Genomic DNA, 19,386 nt, shown 5'->3' on the forward strand with positions numbered 1-19,386 from the left:
GGAAGGAGAGAGAGAGAGAGAGAGGGATTCGGTGAAGGGAAGGCATGCGGCTTGCAGAGAGGAGGGAGGGAGGGAGGAGAAGACGATAAACAACTGCAGCAAGTTCATGGACAGGGAGAGAGAAAGCGTTCTGCAGCCCGCTAGCAGTTTTCGTTCAGATCCAGGTTTGTTTTTTTCCCCTTAAAATTTAGATATTTTTCGCCATTTTATGTTTCGTTCAAATCCGGGTCCGTTTGGTTGCCGAGAAATTCACTTGAAAATTTTCTTTTCGTTGGGTTTTAATTTGTTATTTGGGGTCGCGTCTGGGATGAATTACTTGCCGGCATTTGAATTCGGCTTCTGGGATTGCGAAATTCTTCGATTCGAAGTATTGCTTGTCGGCATTTCATAGATCACATTATGCATTATGTTAGTGAATCGTGCTGAGAACATGTCAATCATATTTAGGTTCTGTGCAAGGAAGGGGACATATGAATCCTGCTCTTGATGATTCAATATGCCATCAAACATTACTTAGGCTTCTAATTTCATACAGAAATCGAAAACCCATTTGGTGAGCCCTTGAGTCAGGGGCTACGCTAGAACATTTGGAATGAGAGTGGTCAAAGCCAATCACGTTTTTGTATTATTTTCGAGTTGAAAAATTAGGTTTTTCTTCATAAGAAGTTCAAATTACACTCTATTGGGTCTGAGACTTGGAAACTCAATATCTTTGTGATATTACATTAACATAGTTAAACCATATTTTCTTTTGATGGGCATGTCTAAATTTCTGTATTTGCGTAGGGATGTCTTATCGGGTGAAGTGTTCAAAATCCTTCTGCTAACTGATTTAATAGGTTGAATTTGTATCCAAGGTTTTCTTCCAATATGGTCGGAACTATTTTGTTTAATTAACGAAAACAGGTCACTTCTCTCTATGGTGGTCCCTTAGAGTTTATGTTTATTGTGCAAAGCACAGAAGACCCTGCTTATCGAGCTATATCTATGCTACTATCAGAGCTTAAGGTATACGCAACAATAATCATGGTTTCTTTAATATAAGAAGAACATCCAGGACAAGTCATATAGAATATATGCTTGGAAGCACAAGTTTAATGCATAACATTTTTTAGGTTACATGTGTTCCGAGAATGATCTGTTTTACGTTTAACTTCATTTCCTTGCAGGACGAGGTTCATGCTAAGATTGTTGTGGCTGGTATTTCAACAACCTGTAGTCAGAAAATTCACAACCAATTGGTATGTACCTGATTAAAATAATTTACGCTTTGCTACCATGCTGGTGCAATAGCAAGGTCTTGCACAGTTTAAGTGTTATCTTATCAAATCATTATGTACCTATAATTGTTCTATATGACGAGTTTCTTTTCTTTATGGAATAGAGAAATATAAATTTATTACTAAGTCTTAATGGTGTAGGGTATATGTAAATGAATTCAATTAGAACTCACATTTTTGTTTACTGTTTTGTAGCTGCCTTGATCATTAGTTGGTGATATTTGGGAGATTGGGTCATCTGGTTGTTTGGATTTAAGTGGGATTGAGGTTATTTTTGCCGCTTTTTGTGATTTGGGTCTGGGTTATGGTCAAGTTATTGCTATTTATTCTGGGTATTTGCTGAAATTTGTGTTCAATTAGTGTGAGTTCTGTAATTGGTTTGTGTTCGTTCATATAACCTTATGTTCTTGGTATGTGATTTAGCTGTGGCTCTTTCATTTGATTCTTAATTCTTTATGATTCAGCACTATGTTGATATTGATGGTGAATTTTTCCTTGCGATTAATGCTTTCATGTTTAAATCTTAATAACTATACTTGCTTCTCTTGGGTGTATGTTTTGCCGGTCATGAAAAACTGTCGGCCAATCTTTTTGCACCACTCTTTCGCACTCTTTTCCATGGCTATCATGTTTCTCTCTGACCTTATAAATTTTGCCTTCATTCACAACAAAAAACCTTGCGGCGAGCAAACAGGCACAACCAATTCTGCCAGAATTGCTGGAGAATTCCACAACCAAGGTCATCGAGTACGGCCGAAAGCATGTTGAGGGTCGAGACGGCGATAGCACCGATGTTGGCAAGAGCGGCGACCCCTTTTCAAGGTACGGTCTTCACTGATTTGAAGTTTTAGTTTGTTTGTGATTTTTTTTCTTTTGGATTTGTAATTTATCCTTTTGTACCTGACAATTTGTGATCCAAAATTTTTTTCTCGCGTTTTGATTTTCCTGTGAATTTATATGGGTTTAGATTTTTACTGTTAATTTACTGATGTTGTTGGATCATTTTGGCTTCTAGATATTTTTCTGTCTTTGTTTTTTCCTTTGTGTAATTTTAGTCAGATTGAAGTGTTCTTTTCAATTTGAGATTTAATTGAAGTGTTTAGGATTATCTACATATATATAATCAATGTTGAAATTTTAAACTAAATCACTATGCTGCAATCAAACCCACAGATTGTTGGGTCCAAAAGAAGAAGAAGGAGTGAACAACATGAAATTGGCTTTGGGTAAGCTTCCACTCTCTTCTGTGTATGATCTCTTTGAGAAGTGATTTTGGTTTGTGCTTTCAAAAAAGATGATGGCAATTTCATATTTGGACAGAGAAAACAATAGGCATGTATGATGAAGTGGAATTTTTCGTGGTATTATCAACATGCATGTTATAAGGAATTCTTCATTTAGTTTTTTGGGTTGTGTGTTTTGTGCTGTTTCATTCGTGACTTGTGTGTTTTGTTGTATCTGATTCAAGTATACGTCATTGAAGAATGTTAATGAATCCAAACATGGGTTTTGGGGTGTTCTTGCTTGAAAAGCCAAAGACATTCTCGACGATGATGATAATGGAGTTCAGGATTATGATTCACCCCGAACAACAAGGACGGATATGCTGTCTTTGCCAACAAGGGGATAAGGTGAGATATAGTTTTCGTCATGTCTTTATAGTAGCTTGGCATTTTCCAAGGACTTTTAATTGCTGCTGCATTGTTGAATACATTAAGAATGATCCTGTAAACCAGAGAGGGAGTCATCAGCTTATGGATCTGTTAACACATCCAATGTGTTGTAATCTTTTCGCTACTTAAACATGTTAAGACATCAATTCTAAAAAAAACTTTGGTCTGCTACTTTACTTATGGTGCTGTTGGTTTACTCCAACGATAATACCTAGCTAGGATAGCCTTTTCTTTATGTCTTAATTATTGATAGTGCTATCATCATGGCAGGCTATGTTGGAGCAAAAACTGTGCAGGCAAAGACATAAGAGTGATGGATTTTGGAATGAAATGCAGAGGATATCATTTTGTGCTGCTTAAGTAAAAGTTTCCTCTTCTGTTATATTTGTGTGTTGGATATTGTAGAAAATTAATATAAGTTGTATGTTCATGATAACTGACTGATTAAGATTACTTACAAGGGTTATATATGCACAGGAGAGCTCAACGTGAGGGTGCTGTTGGTTTACCTTGCCTGGATGTGTTGCAGTGCGGGGTTGTTCAAGAAAAAAGGTTTTAAAGGATCCTTTGCAGGTGCAGGATCTTCTGCTAAATGATAACATTGCAATCCGAGTGTAATTAGTTTAGTTTTTTCTAGTTCTTTTTTTTTTTTTTTTGTGAAATGTTATTTACAATGTCAGAATGTTTCTTGGAATTCAGTTGTCAAGGTTTCTTTTTATATTTTCCCCTTTTTAGACATTTGCAGTTTTGTCCGGAGTGTGTGAGCTGTTGCTTCAGCCAAAACAGGTGCTCTCTCCATTTTTCATTTCTTCCATACTCTAACACTAGCCGCTCCACCTGTCTCTCCCACACATAAGCAAACTCCATCTGAAAGCCGAAGAATCCAAAGGTAAATCCCTTCGAACTCTTTGATTATCAACCAGATTTCAGAATGTTTTTGGGATATACACTGCTATTTCATATAGTGTTAGTTCAATAGTTTAGTCCTAAGACCTAGCTCATGAGACATCAGAATTTCGATTGATTTAGCTTTTGTCCTATGCCTTTTTTGTAGGCACAACAGGGATTGTAGACTACACAAACTTAGAAGATATGAAATGTGCGGTAAGTCCTTTTACTTTCTCACTCCAGAGTCCATTCATTCATATTTTCTGTAACCTTCTATGGAGCATGGGTACTAGGTTGTTGAATATTGCTTTTTCAATATGTCGATGTGTCTGAAGCGTCTATAAGAATCTCAAACTTCATAAATAATTTCCATGCAGATCAAAAAGCTTGATGGCTCTAAGTTCCGAAATGCTTTTGTCCGCCAATCTGTTCGCGTATGAATCTTACAAGTTGAAAATTTATTTTCTCTCCTCCTGTATTTTTGTTTATCTTTTGCTCTGTTGGGTTTTTTTTTTCCAATAACTCAAAGGGCCGAAAGGTATTCTCTTTTCATATTCTTCTCTCCCAATTTCTTTAGGGTTAATTTCAATTTTCTTATGCTATTTGCATTGGTGCTTTTTTAGGGTTTAACTATTTGATTTCACGGATTCATTTCAGACAAAGTAAATAGTTACATTTTAAATTCGTATTTCATAACTTGGATGCTTGATTCTAATATCGATTCGTTACAACAGAAGTGAACTTTTTTCTTTGACAAATTCTTGTTTAGCTCAGAATGCACAGGCTACATCAGCTACATTTAGGAAAACATTTCCGCTTTACTTTTCTTTGACGTTTGTACCATTCGTTGTTTTCAGCCTACAGAAGGAAAATACTTCTTTAACAATTATTTTCTGAAATGGTGCGTTTACCTATTAGTTCTGCCGACCACGATATTGGATTTATTGCCATGAATGCACATATGCCTTCAGAAGGCAATTCGATCTAACTTTTTCACTTCCCTTGAGTTAAGATCTTACTTTTTCACTCTAACGGAATGTTCTGTGCAGACTGGGGGTTATTACATAGCATTTTTACTCACTTCAAGAGATCTGTTTTACTTTCCGATCAGTTTGAGTGAATAAATTCCTTGTGAACTTGGAAATCTCTCAAGTCTAAGTGTTTTGCACCTCGGTTGATATGAATTTTGTAGATACTAGAAGAGCAAATGATTGTTAAGAGTAGTGGATTAAATCATTTACGTGTTTGATATGCCTAGCTAGCTACGAGGGTCTTCAGTCTTAGCTACGACTTGTACGAAGGACCGTTCCCAGTTCCTGGTGGGGTTGTGAATATGACTGGTCTTAAAGTCCTTATTATCTTTGAGCAAGAAAAATCAAAGCTTTAATTATTCTGCATGACTTTTCATGCATTCACCATCGTATAAAATTTAATCCTCTCAACTTCCTAACATTATCAAACATTCAATGACAGTCTGATCTGGAGATAAAGTTGACAAGTATTATTATACGGCAACTTGATGATGTTGCTGGTGATGTATCTGGATTGGCCGTGAAATGGTATGGAATTTGTTTATGATTTTGCCAATTACACAAACCGAGTCGTTTTTGCTGTTATCTGTTGGAGTTTTATGAGTTGTGTCTGGTGTGCCTTGCCATGAATAGTGAAGGATCATTGACTCTCTACTTCTTAGCAGTAGCTGGACAGTCTTTCATATACAATTGGATCATGATAATGTTTTGAAGCATTTCAAATTATTCCACATGTAAATAGTTTTGAATTCAGAGTTTGGTCTTTCAATTTCAAGCTGGCATATGATCTTTGAATAGTTCAAGCATTTTTGTTATCATTCTAATTTTCTGAAGGTAAATAGAAAAATTGCATGTAAATCGAACAATGTTTCATAATCTTTTGTATGTTGGTACTATTGTTGATCCAAAGCCACAAGAACTTTGTTGGTCTAATCTTTTTTGCATGTAAATAGAAGTCTGATCTTTTGTGTGTATACAAGCAACAGTATCATTTAAACGCTTTTAAAACCCTCAGTGTCGCGTGGGCAATTTTTGCTTGTTATAATCAAATGTATGAAATTGAAATGTCATAGAAGTGTTGTACGAGGTTACAATTGGAGAGATTTTTCATTGTGACCGGAACACGGGATGATATACCACGTGTCATTATATAAATGGTAGAATATGTGTTAAAAAATAAAATTTTCATCACTTGTATAAAAACACGTGGTGTACCACTCATGTTTCGATCACACTGAAAAATTTGCCGTTACAATTGTACCAAAATTTAAAGAAGTAAATTGTATTTTACCCTTCTTACTTTCACTTGCACATTTACTTGTTTGACGCCCGGCTTAGGTGGGAGTATTATATCCCAGTAAAAATATCACATCCATAAAAAAAAAAAAAAAAATTTCATCTATATTAATACAATGTATTTGAAGGACCGACGATTCCCAATTCCAAGTGGGGTCTTAAATTAACTTGTGTCTCTATAGATGCGGACTAGCTAGTCCTAAATAGCCGCTTAGTTTATTCCATCTTATCATCTATGAAACTTTTGTCCAAGATTCCAAGAGTCCGTCCGACGACTGTTACTCTCATTGATGTGCACCGATTTTGAAAATGCGGTCTCATGCCGTAGAGGATGGTTTAGAAAAGGTGAGGCTCCCTAGTATATATAGGTAGCTCTACTCTGGATTGTTCATTGCTCATACACATCACCTGCTTCATACACTTGAACTTTATGGAGAGAACCATGAGAGTTGTTTTACTACTAATCAGGTTTCTAGCCATTGCAACCATTACTTTCAGTATTGGCTTATGCAATGGAAATCCCGGTTGGCCTCCACTTTGCAAAGAAAGCGAAAGACAAGCACTTCTGATGTTCAAGCAAGATCTCAAGGACCCTGCCAATCGGCTTGCTTCGTGGGTTGCAGAAGAAGGTTCTGATTGTTGCAGTTGGACAGGAGTTGTCTGTGATCACATAACCGGCCACATCCACGAGCTGCACCTTAATAATTCCGACTCTGATGATTGGTATTGCGACTCTTGTTTCGGTGGTAAGATAAATCCTTCTTTGCTCAGTTTAAAGCATCTCAACTACTTGGACTTGAGTTGCAATAATTTCAGTACAACACAAATTCCTAGTTTCTTTGGTTCTATGACAAGTTTAACACACCTTAACCTTGGATACTCATCGTTTCAAGGAGTAATTCCTCATAAACTGGGAAATCTCACCAGTCTACGCTATCTCAATCTCAGTAGGTTGTATGATCTGAAGGTAGAGAACCTTCAGTGGATTTCTGGTCTTTCTCTGCTGAAACACTTGGACTTGAGTTCTGTAAATCTTAGCAAAGCATCTGACTGGTTGCAAGTTACAAAAATGCTCCCTTCTTTGGTAGAGTTAGATGTGTCCGATTGTCAACTTCATCAAATCCCCCCTCTACCCACCCCAAATTTTACTTCTCTGGTCATCCTTGATCTTTCTTCCAATAGTTTTAATTCTTTGATGCCAAGGTGGGTTTTCAGTCTTAAAAATCTAGTTTCTCTTCGTCTCTTTGATTGTTATTTCCGGGGTCCAATTCCTAGCATTTCACAGAATATCACATCTTTGAGGGAAATTGATTTGTCATGGAATTCTATTAGTCTTGATCCGATTCCCAAATGGCTGTTTAACCAAAAAGATCTTGCTTTGAGTCTAGACTACAATCAACTTACAAGACAACTTCCAAGCAGTATTCAGAATATGACTGGTCTTACAGCTCTTAATCTCGAAGGGAACGACTTCAATTCTACCATACCTGAATGGTTGTATAGCTTGAACAATCTCGAGTCCTTACTTCTTTCTTACAATGCCTTCCATGGTGAAATATCGAGTTCCATTGGAAACCTTAAAAGTTTAAGGCACTTTGATCTTTCAAGTAATTCAATATCAGGTCCCATTCCAATGTCACTAGGAAATCTGTCAAGCTTAGAAAAATTGGACATATCTGGAAATCAATTTAATGGAACTTTCACAAAAATTATTGGTCAACTCAAAATGCTAACGGATTTGGATATATCTTATAATTCGTTAGAAGGTGTGGTGTCGGAAATTTCTTTTAGCAACGATATAAAGTTGAAGCATTTCGTTGCAAATGGAAACTCATTTACTTTGAAAACTAGTCGAGATTGGGTTCCTCCTTTTCAACTTGAAATTTTGCAGCTGGATTCCTGGCATTTGGGGCCTGAATGGCCAATGTGGTTGCGGACACAAACGCAATTAAAAGCACTAAGCTTGTCTGGTACAGGAATTTCAGGTACTATTCCAACTTGGTTTTGGAACTTAACTTTCCATGTACAGTATCTGAATCTCTCTCGCAATCAATTGTATGGGCAGATTCAAAATATAGTTGCTGGTGCTTATTATTCAATGGTTGATCTTAGTTCTAACCAATTCACTGGTGCATTGCCTATTGTTCCCACCTCATTATTTTGGCTAGATCTTTCCAATTCATCATTTTCTGGATCTGTTTTCCACTTCTTCTGTGATAGGCCGGATGAAACAAGGCAACTTTATATTCTTAATCTCGGGAACAATCTTCTCACTGGAAAAGTACCCGATTGTTGGATGAGTTGGCAATACTTGGGCTTCCTAAATTTAGAAAACAACAACCTAACTGGGAATGTCCCAATGTCCATGGGATACTTGCAAGATCTGGAATCCCTGCACTTGCGCAATAATCACCTGTACGGAGAATTGCCACATTCCCTGCAGAACTGTACCTCGTTGTCAGTTGTTGACCTCAGTGAAAATGGGTTTTCCGGAAGCATACCAATATGGATAGGGAAAAGCCTTTCAGGGTTGCATGTTCTTAACCTTCGTTCAAATAAGTTTGAAGGAGATATTCCTAATGAAGTTTGTTATTTGAAAAGTCTCCAGATATTGGACCTTGCACATAACAAACTCTCAGGAATGATACCGAGATGCTTCCACAATTTGAGCGCCTTGGCTGATATTTCACAATCATTTTCTACTAATGGTCTTTCGGGTACAAGTACACACATGTCTGAACTTTCAGATAATGCAATCTTGGTAACGAAAGGGATAGAAATGGAATATAGCAAGATTCTGGGCATCGTAAAAGTCATGGACCTTTCATGCAACTTTATGTATGGAGAGATCCCTGAAGAACTTACCGGCCTCCTCGCATTGCAGTCACTCAATTTATCGAATAATCGCTTCACCGGAAGAATTCCTTCAAAGATTGGTAATATGGCAGCGTTAGAATCTCTCGATTTTTCCATGAACCAACTTGATGGTGAAATTCCTCCAAGCATGACGAATTTGACATTTTTGAGTCACTTAAACTTGGCCTACAACAATTTAACGGGACGAATTCCGGAAAGCACTCAGCTGCAGAGCCTTGATCAGTCGAGCTTTGTCGGCAACGAACTATGCGGAGCTCCACTCAACAAGAATTGCAGCACAATACCGCCACCAACAGTTGAGCACGACGGAGGAGGATACAGGTTACTCGAAGATGAGTGGTTCTACATGTGCTTGGGAGTTGGATTCTTCACGGGGTTTTGGATTGTGCTTGGTTCTTTGCTGGTAAACATGCCATGGACCATTCTTCTTTCACAGTTGCTGAATAGGATAGTGCTTAAAATGTATCATGTAATTGTTGAATATGTTTAGCTTTGTTTTGTACTTTGCGTAAGTTTGTTGGCATTTTCCTTGCTGTGACGAATATGCCAGTATGGTTGTGTTGTATGATTTTGTCAAATTTAGTCCTCTTGTTTCATTGTGTTTTTCTTTTAGGTTTGGTTTTAGAGGGGTTAGGTTTCATGTCCCCCCTCCATTGTATCTTTTTTGTTTTTGTTTCTAGAGGGGTAAGGTTTATGTCCCCCCTTCTTACTCAATGTTGTTTTTCTCCTTTTCTTAGCATTATGAGGGGTAAGGTTTATGTTCTCCCCTGACTAGGTGTAACTTATTTTTTTCGTTATCAATAAAATATCCCTCGTACCATCGAGGTTTTCTTAAAAATAAAAAATAGAAAAAATTATCTCATATAAAATTAAAAGACTTGTTTTCTGAACAAGTAGCTCTTAATTCAGCAAAAGTAAATTGAATGACAAGAGAAATGTGTGAAAATGGTTTAGGAATTAGTTACCTATTAATTAATTATCAGCAAACTCACATTATTCACATTATTCAAATTATCTCAGAAAACTAAAACAACGCTTCTCTTGAGTTCGAATCCCAAAACCAAAATTCATCCATTATATATATCCCAAGATGTAAAAGGACCAATTGGCAATTAAATAAAATACTTTTGAATAAGATGACAGAATAAATGAAAGAATTTTCAGTGTGATCGTCACACAAAGTGGTACACCACGTGTCGCTATATAAATGGTGTGATATGTGTGTTAAAAAATTAATAACTTAAAAAATAAAAATTTTCACCACTTACATAAAAACATGTGGTGTACCATCTATATTCCCGTCAAAATTAAAAATTTCTCCATGAACTCAACCACCTGCACAACCCCGGCCAGTCCACAATGACTCTAATTTACTCAGTTTTAATTTGCTAACGACTTAATTAATTTATTTATTAAAGGGTAATTAAAGAAAATCTTGTTGTGAAGTCCTTGTAGTTTGTATTGACCAGTATTCACTGATAAGAAGGGTAGTATGGTCAAACAGGTGGTGCTGAAGCAAGGCAGTTAGTATATTTGGAAGTTAGTTAGAATTGGCGGTAAAATTAGTTAGAGCTGTTAGTACTAGTAGCTATATAAGTGTGTAAGAATCTTGTAGTATTCATTCGAAGAAATATACAGAATCTCATAACCTCTGCTCTCTCTGCAATTCTCTTTCTTTCTCTCTAAGTTTTCTGCTTTTCTTCAATTCTCTGTGCACTGTTATCATGGTATCAGAGCCGGCCGATCCTTGGTTTCAATTCCGCTGTGCAAGTCTTCTTGATTGATTGAAGCTCGATGGTAGCTGCAAGGTCTCAGGGATTTCTGCTCGAAGGTTCAAGATTTTCATTCGAATCAGGTTCTTTGTTTCTGATTTCACAGTGCACACCATCCGTTTGCGTTATGTTCTAGTTGGAGAATGTTTGTTATTTTTCTGAAAGATTGAAGGCCCATAGGCATTGTTAGAAAATTGAAAGGCCGATAGCCGTTGTTTGAGAGCATAAGAGGCCAATAGCCATTGTTTGATCAAGATTTGTTGGTATTCATTCAGTTGTTTCATTGAAAAAGGGCGATAGCCAGTAGGGAAGAATCTGTGATAGTGTATTTGGGGTTCAAGAACAAGTCTTGTTTGTCTGCAATATAAATTTCTGGATTAATATTCTCTGTAATCTTGTTCAAATGGCGGAATTTATTGTTAAAATTGAAGGGTTACTTGGTATGCTTACAGTGAAGCTTCAAGATGATAAGTCAATCAACTTTACGTATGCTTGTCATCGTGTGTATGTGATTCTATGCATGCAGTGTGTTAACTTCCTACGGCATAAACTAACAGCCAAGCAAAAATTTAACGAAATATACATCAAATACTGCCTAACAAAGAAAAAGTAATACCAAAAAATTAACAAAATGGATGACTTATGTGAAGGATTATATGAAAGTTACTTGATGATATGTGCATATATATATATATATATATATATGTATAACACAGGCTGCTTAATCAAATTGGGCTAATTAATTTGATTTTTCATACAAATGAAAGCACAACCCAGAATCCCAGTTCATAATGAGAGAGAGAGAGAGAGAGAGAGAGAGAGAGAGAGAGAGAGAGAGACCTCAGGACCACCATTTCTGCTGCTTCAGTGGCAATGTCCTGCTCCAACTGCTTTCTGGGTTCTAACTGTTGATGGTAAAGGTTAAAAATCACTTGTTACACGTCACTCTAGTTACATTGGCACCTTTGCATGAACTACACGTACTAGTATTCTAAGGCTCACTGTCAAGAAAAACGTGCATACGTTTCACATTATAATAGAGATAAATATACGTTACACTGATTTGTAATTAATGTATGAGGGTTGGTGACGAAGTTGTCTTTTTCTTATCTTTCTCCATTACAAATTGACTAATTTAAATCTGGGGAAATTAAACTTAAAAAAAAACGAAAATAATTAATCTACACAGATTTGTAATGATTTTAATTTCTTTTGGTAGGAAATAACTGGATATGATTCATTCAATTTCTATTACTTTATTCATATGCCAATTAGAAAATAAATTAAAAATCAATAAATACAAGACAATGCTGGGAATTTGAAAATCAGCGGTGGCAAGGTCAGCTTTCTGGGCATAACATTTGTGTAATGGTGAACATTGTTGGCAGAGGACTATACTGGTTTCTTGGTCCTACTTCCAACGTGTGGATGCTAAACGGGTGAATGATTAATATATATAACGAGTTCACCGTTATCGTGACATCTTTATTCATTAATGAATTGTTACGTGAATAAAAACTTACACATGACAACGCATCTAATTAAGCGCATAAATCTTACGTGATAGTAAACTCATTCTATATAACGTCTCAGGCTTGTTGGACTCACTTTACTAATGTTTCAACCCAAATATTTTCATTAATTGGTTTAATTCCTGTTAATTTTGAATTACGCATTGTAGTGTTGGATTCACAAACTTTTTAATTCTCCATTGTCAATTGAATAAACAAGGGTGGTATGTATTTCAAACAAACAAGATTGAACATCTAATTAATGATTAGTTCTCAGATAAAATGCACCAAAATCTTCTTCTGGCAAGCAAGAAAAACTAGTTATGTGATGCGGCCATGTTTGAATTGCGCGACATAAACCAAATTTTCCAATCGCAAATTTGGTGATATATAAATTAATTTCAATAAGTGAAAAACTCAAATAGATTACATAATTTGATTTTTTTTTTTAGAGGTCGCACTTGGTGCGATGGCAAGTGCCTTCGCCCATGAGCGGTAGGTCTCGGGTTCGAGACTTGGGAGCAGCCTCTCCATAAAATGGGGGTAAGGCTAGCCAACATTCACCTCTCCCAGACCCTGCGTAAAGCAGGAGCCTTATGCACTGGGTACGACCTACGACGAGCTGTGGGAAAGCTACGGTAGTCTACCTCTTCGGAGGTCGGAAAGACTTGCAGAAGCATTTCTCCCAACCCAATTGTTCGAAAAAGTACCGCGGAATAAAAGGATATGACATTGATCCCTGTCGCTTGCTGAAAAAATGGTAAGGCTATTGCCATCACAATCTGAGGCCTATACTTTCTCTCCAGGATTTTCTTGAAAGGGTGTTTGATGTTTTTCGATATGTTGTTTGCTTTGATCAGATCATCGAGTTCTGCTTGGACATCATCGACACCTCTAATACGTTGTAGCATTTGCTTGGCTGTTTGGTGATCCGCGCTATGCTGGATTAGGCTGTTAGGTGTTTCGGGAAGGAAAATGCTCCCAGTGTTCGCATTGAGGCAAGGACTGCAGCCATGGCTAGGGAGATTCGCCACCCCCAACCTCCCTTGATCTTCTCAGAGCCGTAGTTGATGAGGTTAGCTGATAATAAGCCAATGCCGATGCTAAATTGGAAGCCATTGTTAATTGCTCCTCTGTATTTTGGTGGTGCCATTTTCGAAAGGTACAATGGAACAGCCTGCACAACACAAACACAGAAAAATAGAAACATCGAATAGGGTATGCTTATATGATTAATGTTGGGGGGCAAAAAGTACTACCTGATTTCCAAAACCAAAACCAACTCCAAGCAATAAGCGGCCGAGGATGAGCATGTAGATGTTCATAGCTGCACCGTTTAGAACTGAGCCGGCAAGGAATGCAGCTCCACCGGCAAGGATTGAAGGCTTGCGGCCGTAAGCCCTTGTGACCAAACTTGCAAAAAGGGAAGCTACAAGACCAGCTATGTAGAGTGAGGATGTGAAGGAGGTCAACAGTTCACTGTCGAATTTACAGTAGTTGTTGATTTTGGTGTCCGATTTCATCTTAGTGTTTACTTCATGGAAGAATTTTTTTAAGAAACGGCTCCATTGATGTCACGCCACCTGAAATTCCAATGTCGTAGCCGAAAATTACACCTCCTATGGCTGCCATCATGCAAGAGAGGATTATGAATGGCGTCATCCTGCCGTTGTATTGCCCGGCTTCGCCTGCTATTGCTAACCCAACTGCCACTGCTTCTTCCAAGCTCACACACACAGATATATGAAGAGAGAACTCAAAGTTGTGATTTGTACTAAGAGAATGGAAATATAGTGAGAAGTCTTGCTCCATTTTCTGACAAATACGATATTTTAAACTACTGTAATCTACGGAGAACGAATTCTTGGCCTAACCACGTCTGCAAGAGCAGTCTTACTTGACTGGTATATTTCAACAAATGGTTTTGGACTTGTACAGAATATGTAGGCAGTGGTTGCAAATCACTTCCACTACCAGACAACTTCAGGCAGGACCATAAGCATTTGTCTGAACTCTGAAGAAAGTTAAGGGCCCGTTTGGCCACTCTTCAGCTGCCATTGCCTTGTTTAACAACCCTTCTGTACTTAATCACTCTTTTTTCGCTGCTTTAATATCTGCTTTGCCGTTAATCGCCGAGCACTTAAACTTGTCGACCGCTGCCACCCGTTGGTACCCTACCGGAGCTACTGGGTATGGTAGTCCAGATGCCACCGGAAGTGACGGTATAATGCATGATTAATGTGTACATGTTTCGTAATTTTTGGTTTACAGATAATACAGTATTGTTACTTAATTATTGTCATATTTTACAAAGTGATTTCAAAACTACTTTCATTTATGGTAAGAGAGACTCGGAACTAATACAAAGAACAAAATTAAACAGAGAATGTGCAGAAGGAGAAAAAAAATGTGCGCGGAAATTATTTCCCGAATTATTCTCAAGTGAATGGCATGAAAGCGAAAAGAGAGAAAAAGAGACTACCAGAAACAATAGAGAGTGCCAGTGGGGCACCTTGGCATGCTTCCCTTCCCACGTCACTCTGGTTACATTGGCACCCTAGCATGAACTCCACATACTAGAATTCAAGGGCTCGCTTGAGAAAACCGTGTGTATACTTACGTGATAAGAGAGACATACGTTACGTGATACATAGTTACCCAGCTGTTTCACAGAAACAGTTTTGCCTTTCAGCAGAAATGTGAAAAATACAATTGCCTTTTTTGCTTGCCTAACAAGTCTGTCTGTCACCATAGTTGGAGATAACATCATTGCATTTTGCAAACCAACTCATATTAATCTGTTCACAAAGGACAGCAGTTGAGGCAGAAATTTTAGGGTATAAGCACAGCCGAGCCGGATGTTTTCCTGTTTTCGAGGTCTGCATGAGCTTGTGTTGCGAGAGACAATGGGTATTTGTGATTTACTCGAACGCGCAATACGCCTGATGCAACATTAGCAAATACCTCTCCCGCAACCTCTAACAATTTGTCTTGAGCTGCAGTGTACTGGAACAGGGCTGGCCTGGTCAGGAAGAGTGACTTTGCTGCAAGAGCTGATAGCGGGACCAGATCAATTGCACCTGATGCTTGTCCAAAACTCACCATGTATCCACGAGTCTTCAAACATGCCAATGATCCCTGTAAACAATGCCCCAATTAAGTACTAATTCAAAAATTTACCATTAAGAAATTAGACTAGCTAATCGTCTGAACTGAAAAAAATCAAAGAGTAACTAACATTTGCTTTAACAGTTCCATAAAACTAGCTCGAACGGAACAGTATAGAGATTTGGTATGCCTGGCCTAGCATTGAGAAACTTCAACGGTAGATTAGGTAATAAGTCACGGTAAAGCAGAAGCATTAACAGGCTGTGTTGATACTCAATGAAACGAAGAACATCAAAGGAACGGTGCAGAAGGAGAACCTAGAATCATTTCTGTAGCTTCTGTATAAAATTGAGGGATGAAAAGTAAGATTTACCTGAAAGGTATCCTTCCCTACAGAATCATAGACAACTTCAACGCCATTGTCAGATGTTATTTCTGTCACTCAAGAAACAAAATCCTTTTCCGTGGAGACTATGACATGGCGACACCCATCATCCTTGGCTTGAGCTGTCTTTTCTTTAGTTGATACAGTTCCAATGACAATTGCACCAAGGGCATTAGCCCACTGGCATAAAAGGGATTCGACTCCACCAGCTGCTGCGTGAACAAGGACTGTGTGTCCTGGTTCGACCTGCATAGCAGCACAAAATTCAGATCTAACAACAAAAGCAGCAGCATTGAAATTTATAAACAATTTCTAACACTGAATCAACCATGTTAAGATAATGAAATTTCACATTCAGGAAGCATTTAGTTACAACTTGACCACCAATATTTGTCAGTTGTTTGTACCCTTTCGACACATAAATCACATAGTTAACAACACAGAAAATCGTACAAAAAAACAACCTTGAAAGACTGCCGTAGTAGAACCTGAGCTGTCATACCCTTAAGCAATACGGATGCTGCAACAATAGGATCAATTGAAGGAGGAATGGGCAACACTTTGTTTTCAGGAAGGATCTGCTCTTCCGCATATGACCCCATCGGAGTACCAACATAGGCCACCAGATCTCCAACTCGCCTGCCTATTACTCCAGGTCATACGGCTGTCACAACTCCACAAGCTTCCATACCTGAATTGAAAATTGATTTGTTAATGAATAGGGTTTATCCGTCAGCCTTCTGATCAAGAACTAGAAGGCCCAAAGAAGGCTGGACTCCAAGTTGTTCAAGAATAGTGACGATGAGTTACTCGACCATTTCTCTTAGGATTAGTCAGTTCTATTTCAAACAGCAGGAATGGCTAATCTGGTTTCATGCCCGGCATTCTTATAGGTTTGCTAAATCATTCTTGATCATATCTGAAAACTGTAAGCTCACGCGAAATGTTTACTCGAGAAACTGTTAAGAAAAAGCTAAACTTTGAAATTATGCCTTCAAAGAGTGGACTAGATGTCAATCCTTCCTACATTTCAGAACTTGGAAATGAAGCAAAACCTGGGGTGAAGGGCATTGTATCAGCCTTATAATAAAGTCCTTTGCGGAAGTATACATCGATGAAATTAACCCCTATCGCCTTGTTCTTCACACGAACCTCCCCCTCCTTCGGCTCTCCTATTTCCACATCTTCCCATTTCAAGACCTAGCAGCATTACATCACAAAATTAAGTGAAATGGGGATAAAAGCATTGGAAATTTGGATAATGACATGTAGCTGAACCAGATAGCAGATGAAAGAAAAATTACGAGCAAAGGAAACTTCTTTCAAGGAAAACAAACTGAAGTAAAACTCGAAAACAAACGGGTTTTGAATAATATGTTTCAAAGGTTGTGTATGAACACACTTGATATGGCTTGAGATAAACTATAAACACAATATAAACTTTAGTTTACAAACTCAAATACTTCAAGGCCTCGCTCGATGTCTATGATTGAATTGGATTGAATAATCGCAAGATTCAATGTATGTCAAAGAAAGAAATTTGGAAGGCAGAAGAAGGATTAATCATGAAGAACATTCCAATCACCAAAAAACACTATGTATTATTTTAAAAGTAGTTCCTATTAAGTTTAATATTTGGTTGTGTATTGATTCATTGACTGCTGTAATGGCAGTTTGTTTTATATACATCTTACACACACGCATGCATTTAAACAAATGCATGCAATAAACAAATGTGGTAAAGGTGGCGTGCTTGCTGCCCATGCTGCAACACATCAGAGCACAGGAGTCGAAACCATGTGGTAGTCTGCTGACAAGGAATATTGTACCCACGTGCAGTAGTGGGACAAGTTCTCTCAACACTCCCCCTCAAGTTTGGAATGGATGTTGATTATTCCTAACTTGCAAAGCAAAGTCGTAAACTGGTATAAGCTCAGTGGCTTTGTGAAGATGTCGGCTGGTTGTTTCATGGTTGAGATGTGAGATGTCTCGATCATTCCACTTTGAACCCTTTCTCGTACAAGATGGCAGTCAATTTCTATGTGTTTGGTTCTTTCGTGAAAGACCGGATTCGAAGCGATGTGAAGTGCCGCTTGATTATCACAATATAACTTGACTGGACGTTTATGTTTGATACCCAAGTCTTGTAGAACAGATTTCAACCAAGTGACTTCACAACAAGTTGCTGCCATTGAACGATACTCCGCCTCTGCACTAGAACGTGACACGGTATTTTGTTTCTTGCTTTTCCAGGAGATCAAGGATTCTCCAAGAAATACACAGTATCCGATGGTAGAACGTCGTGTGTCTCGACATCTGGCCCAATCCGCATCACAAAAGGCATTCAATTGAATTGGACTTCTTGCAGAAAGGAAAATACCTTGCCCTGGTGTGTGCTTAACGTATCGTAAGACTCGCTGGGCTGCCTCCAAGTGTGGAGTTCGAGGCTTCTCCATAAATTGACTAAGAATGTGGACAGCATACACCAAATCAGGGCGCGTGATTGTCAGGTAGATTAGTCTCCCAACAAGTCGTCGATAAGAGGAAGGATCAGCAACCCATTGTCCTTCGTCCTTTCTGAGTGATAAGTTTTGCTCCATAGGAGAGGTGGCTGGTTTTGCGCCAAGATGACCTGCATCCTCAAGTATTTCAAGGGCATATTTTCGCTGTGAGAGGGTGATCCCCTTGCTAGAGCGAGCAATTTCAATGCCCAAGAAATATTTTAATTGGCCAAGGTCTTTCAACTTGAATTGCTTCATAAGAAAAGACTTGGTATCTTCAATTGCTTGTATGTTATTTCCTGCCAAGATAATATCATCAACATAGACAAGGAGGGCAGTGAATTTACCATCATGGTTTCGGACGAACAATGAATAATCTGCCTTGGATTGTTGATAACCGGCCTTTCTAAGAGCACAAGAGAGTTTGATAAACCATTGACGAGAGGCTTGCTTAAGCCCATACAAAGATTTATGAAGTTTACAAACTCGTGTCTCCCCCTTTCGTCCGAAACCAGGAGGCAAGGACATGTAGACATCTTCTTCAAGATCACCATGGAGGAAAGCATTATTAACATCAAGCTGGTGGAGGTGCCATTGTTGGACCGAGGCAACAGCAAGGAGTAGACGAACTGTAGTCAATTTTGCAACCGGAGCAAAGGTCTCTCGATAGTCTAAGCCTTCAATTTGGCTATAACCTTTGGCAACCAAGCGTGCTTTATATCTCTCAATGGATCCATCAGATCGAAATTTGATTTTGTAAACCCACTTACATCCAACCGGCTTCTTGCCAGGGGGCAATGGTTGCAGAGACCATGTCCTATTCGCAGCAAGGGCTGCCAGTTCTTCTTCCATGGCTAAACGCCAGTGAGGGTCGCGTATAGCCTGTGAGAATGAGCTGGGTTCTATGGCAGCTGAAATGGAAGTGGTGAAAGCACGATGTCGAGCAGATAAACGATCGTATGTGAGGACATCAGACAAAGGGTAAGGAGTACCTGGTACTTTGGTCAACGCCGAGTGAGATGAATGGACAGACCGAGAAGGGAGGTTGATGTCGATGTGATATT

The 19,386-nt window shown here is 38.4% G+C and overlaps 3 protein-coding genes, 2 long non-coding RNA genes and 1 pseudogene across 5 annotated transcripts in view; 3 read left to right on the forward strand and 3 right to left on the reverse strand.

The window, feature by feature from the left end:
- Positions 1 to 3,671, forward strand: LOC126630609 (uncharacterized). Its single transcript, XM_050300759.1, has 8 exons — positions 1 to 164; positions 907 to 1,008; positions 1,170 to 1,241; positions 1,975 to 2,102; positions 2,454 to 2,506; positions 2,813 to 2,911; positions 3,224 to 3,313; positions 3,431 to 3,671. The coding sequence occupies exons 2-6, from the start codon at positions 940 to 942 to the stop codon at positions 2,908 to 2,910; spliced, it is 420 nt and encodes a 139-aa protein (XP_050156716.1). The 5' UTR covers positions 1 to 164; positions 907 to 939; the 3' UTR covers position 2,911; positions 3,224 to 3,313; positions 3,431 to 3,671.
- The window catches only part of LOC126630720 (uncharacterized), a 25,275-nt gene continuing 6,688 nt past the window's right edge, over positions 800 to 19,386 (forward strand). Inside the window, exon 1 of the long non-coding RNA XR_007626088.1 lies at positions 800 to 857. This is a non-coding gene — a long non-coding RNA (uncharacterized LOC126630720). The remainder of the gene's footprint in view (positions 858 to 19,386) is intronic.
- The window catches only part of LOC126630455 (receptor-like protein EIX1), a 49,638-nt gene continuing 36,551 nt past the window's right edge, over positions 6,300 to 19,386 (forward strand). The window contains exon 1 of the mRNA XM_050300586.1: positions 6,300 to 9,679. Coding sequence (XP_050156543.1) covers positions 6,599 to 9,535 — 2,937 coding nt within the window. The 5' untranslated portion in view covers positions 6,300 to 6,598 and the 3' untranslated portion in view covers positions 9,536 to 9,679. The remainder of the gene's footprint in view (positions 9,680 to 19,386) is intronic.
- The window catches only part of LOC126630715 (uncharacterized), a 15,539-nt gene continuing 8,915 nt past the window's right edge, over positions 12,763 to 19,386 (reverse strand). The window contains exon 2 of the long non-coding RNA XR_007626087.1: positions 12,763 to 12,892. This is a non-coding gene — a long non-coding RNA (uncharacterized LOC126630715). The remainder of the gene's footprint in view (positions 12,893 to 19,386) is intronic.
- On the reverse strand, positions 13,180 to 13,938 carry LOC126630597 (hexose carrier protein HEX6-like). Its single transcript, XM_050300736.1, has 2 exons — positions 13,588 to 13,938; positions 13,180 to 13,505 (listed from the first exon to the last, which is right to left on the reverse strand). The coding sequence occupies exons 1-2, from the start codon at positions 13,849 to 13,851 to the stop codon at positions 13,275 to 13,277; spliced, it is 495 nt and encodes a 164-aa protein (XP_050156693.1). The 5' UTR covers positions 13,852 to 13,938; the 3' UTR covers positions 13,180 to 13,274.
- LOC126630552 (uncharacterized) overlaps positions 15,127 to 19,386 on the reverse strand; it is a 6,935-nt pseudogene continuing 2,675 nt past the window's right edge.

The sequence above is a fragment of the Malus sylvestris genome, chromosome 1 (genome assembly GCF_916048215.2).
Source record: "Malus sylvestris chromosome 1, drMalSylv7.2, whole genome shotgun sequence".
NCBI lineage: Eukaryota > Viridiplantae > Streptophyta > Magnoliopsida > Rosales > Rosaceae > Malus > Malus sylvestris.

What these genes read in the sequence shown, in the direction of transcription:
- LOC126630597 (XM_050300736.1), bottom strand. Translation starts at nt 13,851, where the DNA reads ATGAAATCGGACACCAAAATCAACAACTACTGTAAATTCGACAGTGAA. An exon ending in GTTTTGGTTTTGGAAATCAG is followed by an intron (nt 13,506 to 13,587) that starts GTAGTACTTTTT and finishes TGTGTTGTGCAG; the next exon opens with GCTGTTCCATTGTACCTTTC.
- LOC126630609 (XM_050300759.1), top strand. Translation starts at nt 940, where the DNA reads ATGTTTATTGTGCAAAGCACAGAAGACCCTGCTTATCGAGCTATATCT. An exon ending in TGCTACTATCAGAGCTTAAG is followed by an intron (nt 1,009 to 1,169) that starts GTATACGCAACA and finishes ATTTCCTTGCAG; the next exon opens with GACGAGGTTCATGCTAAGAT. An exon ending in CAACATGAAATTGGCTTTGG is followed by an intron (nt 2,507 to 2,812) that starts GTAAGCTTCCAC and finishes TTGCTTGAAAAG; the next exon opens with CCAAAGACATTCTCGACGAT.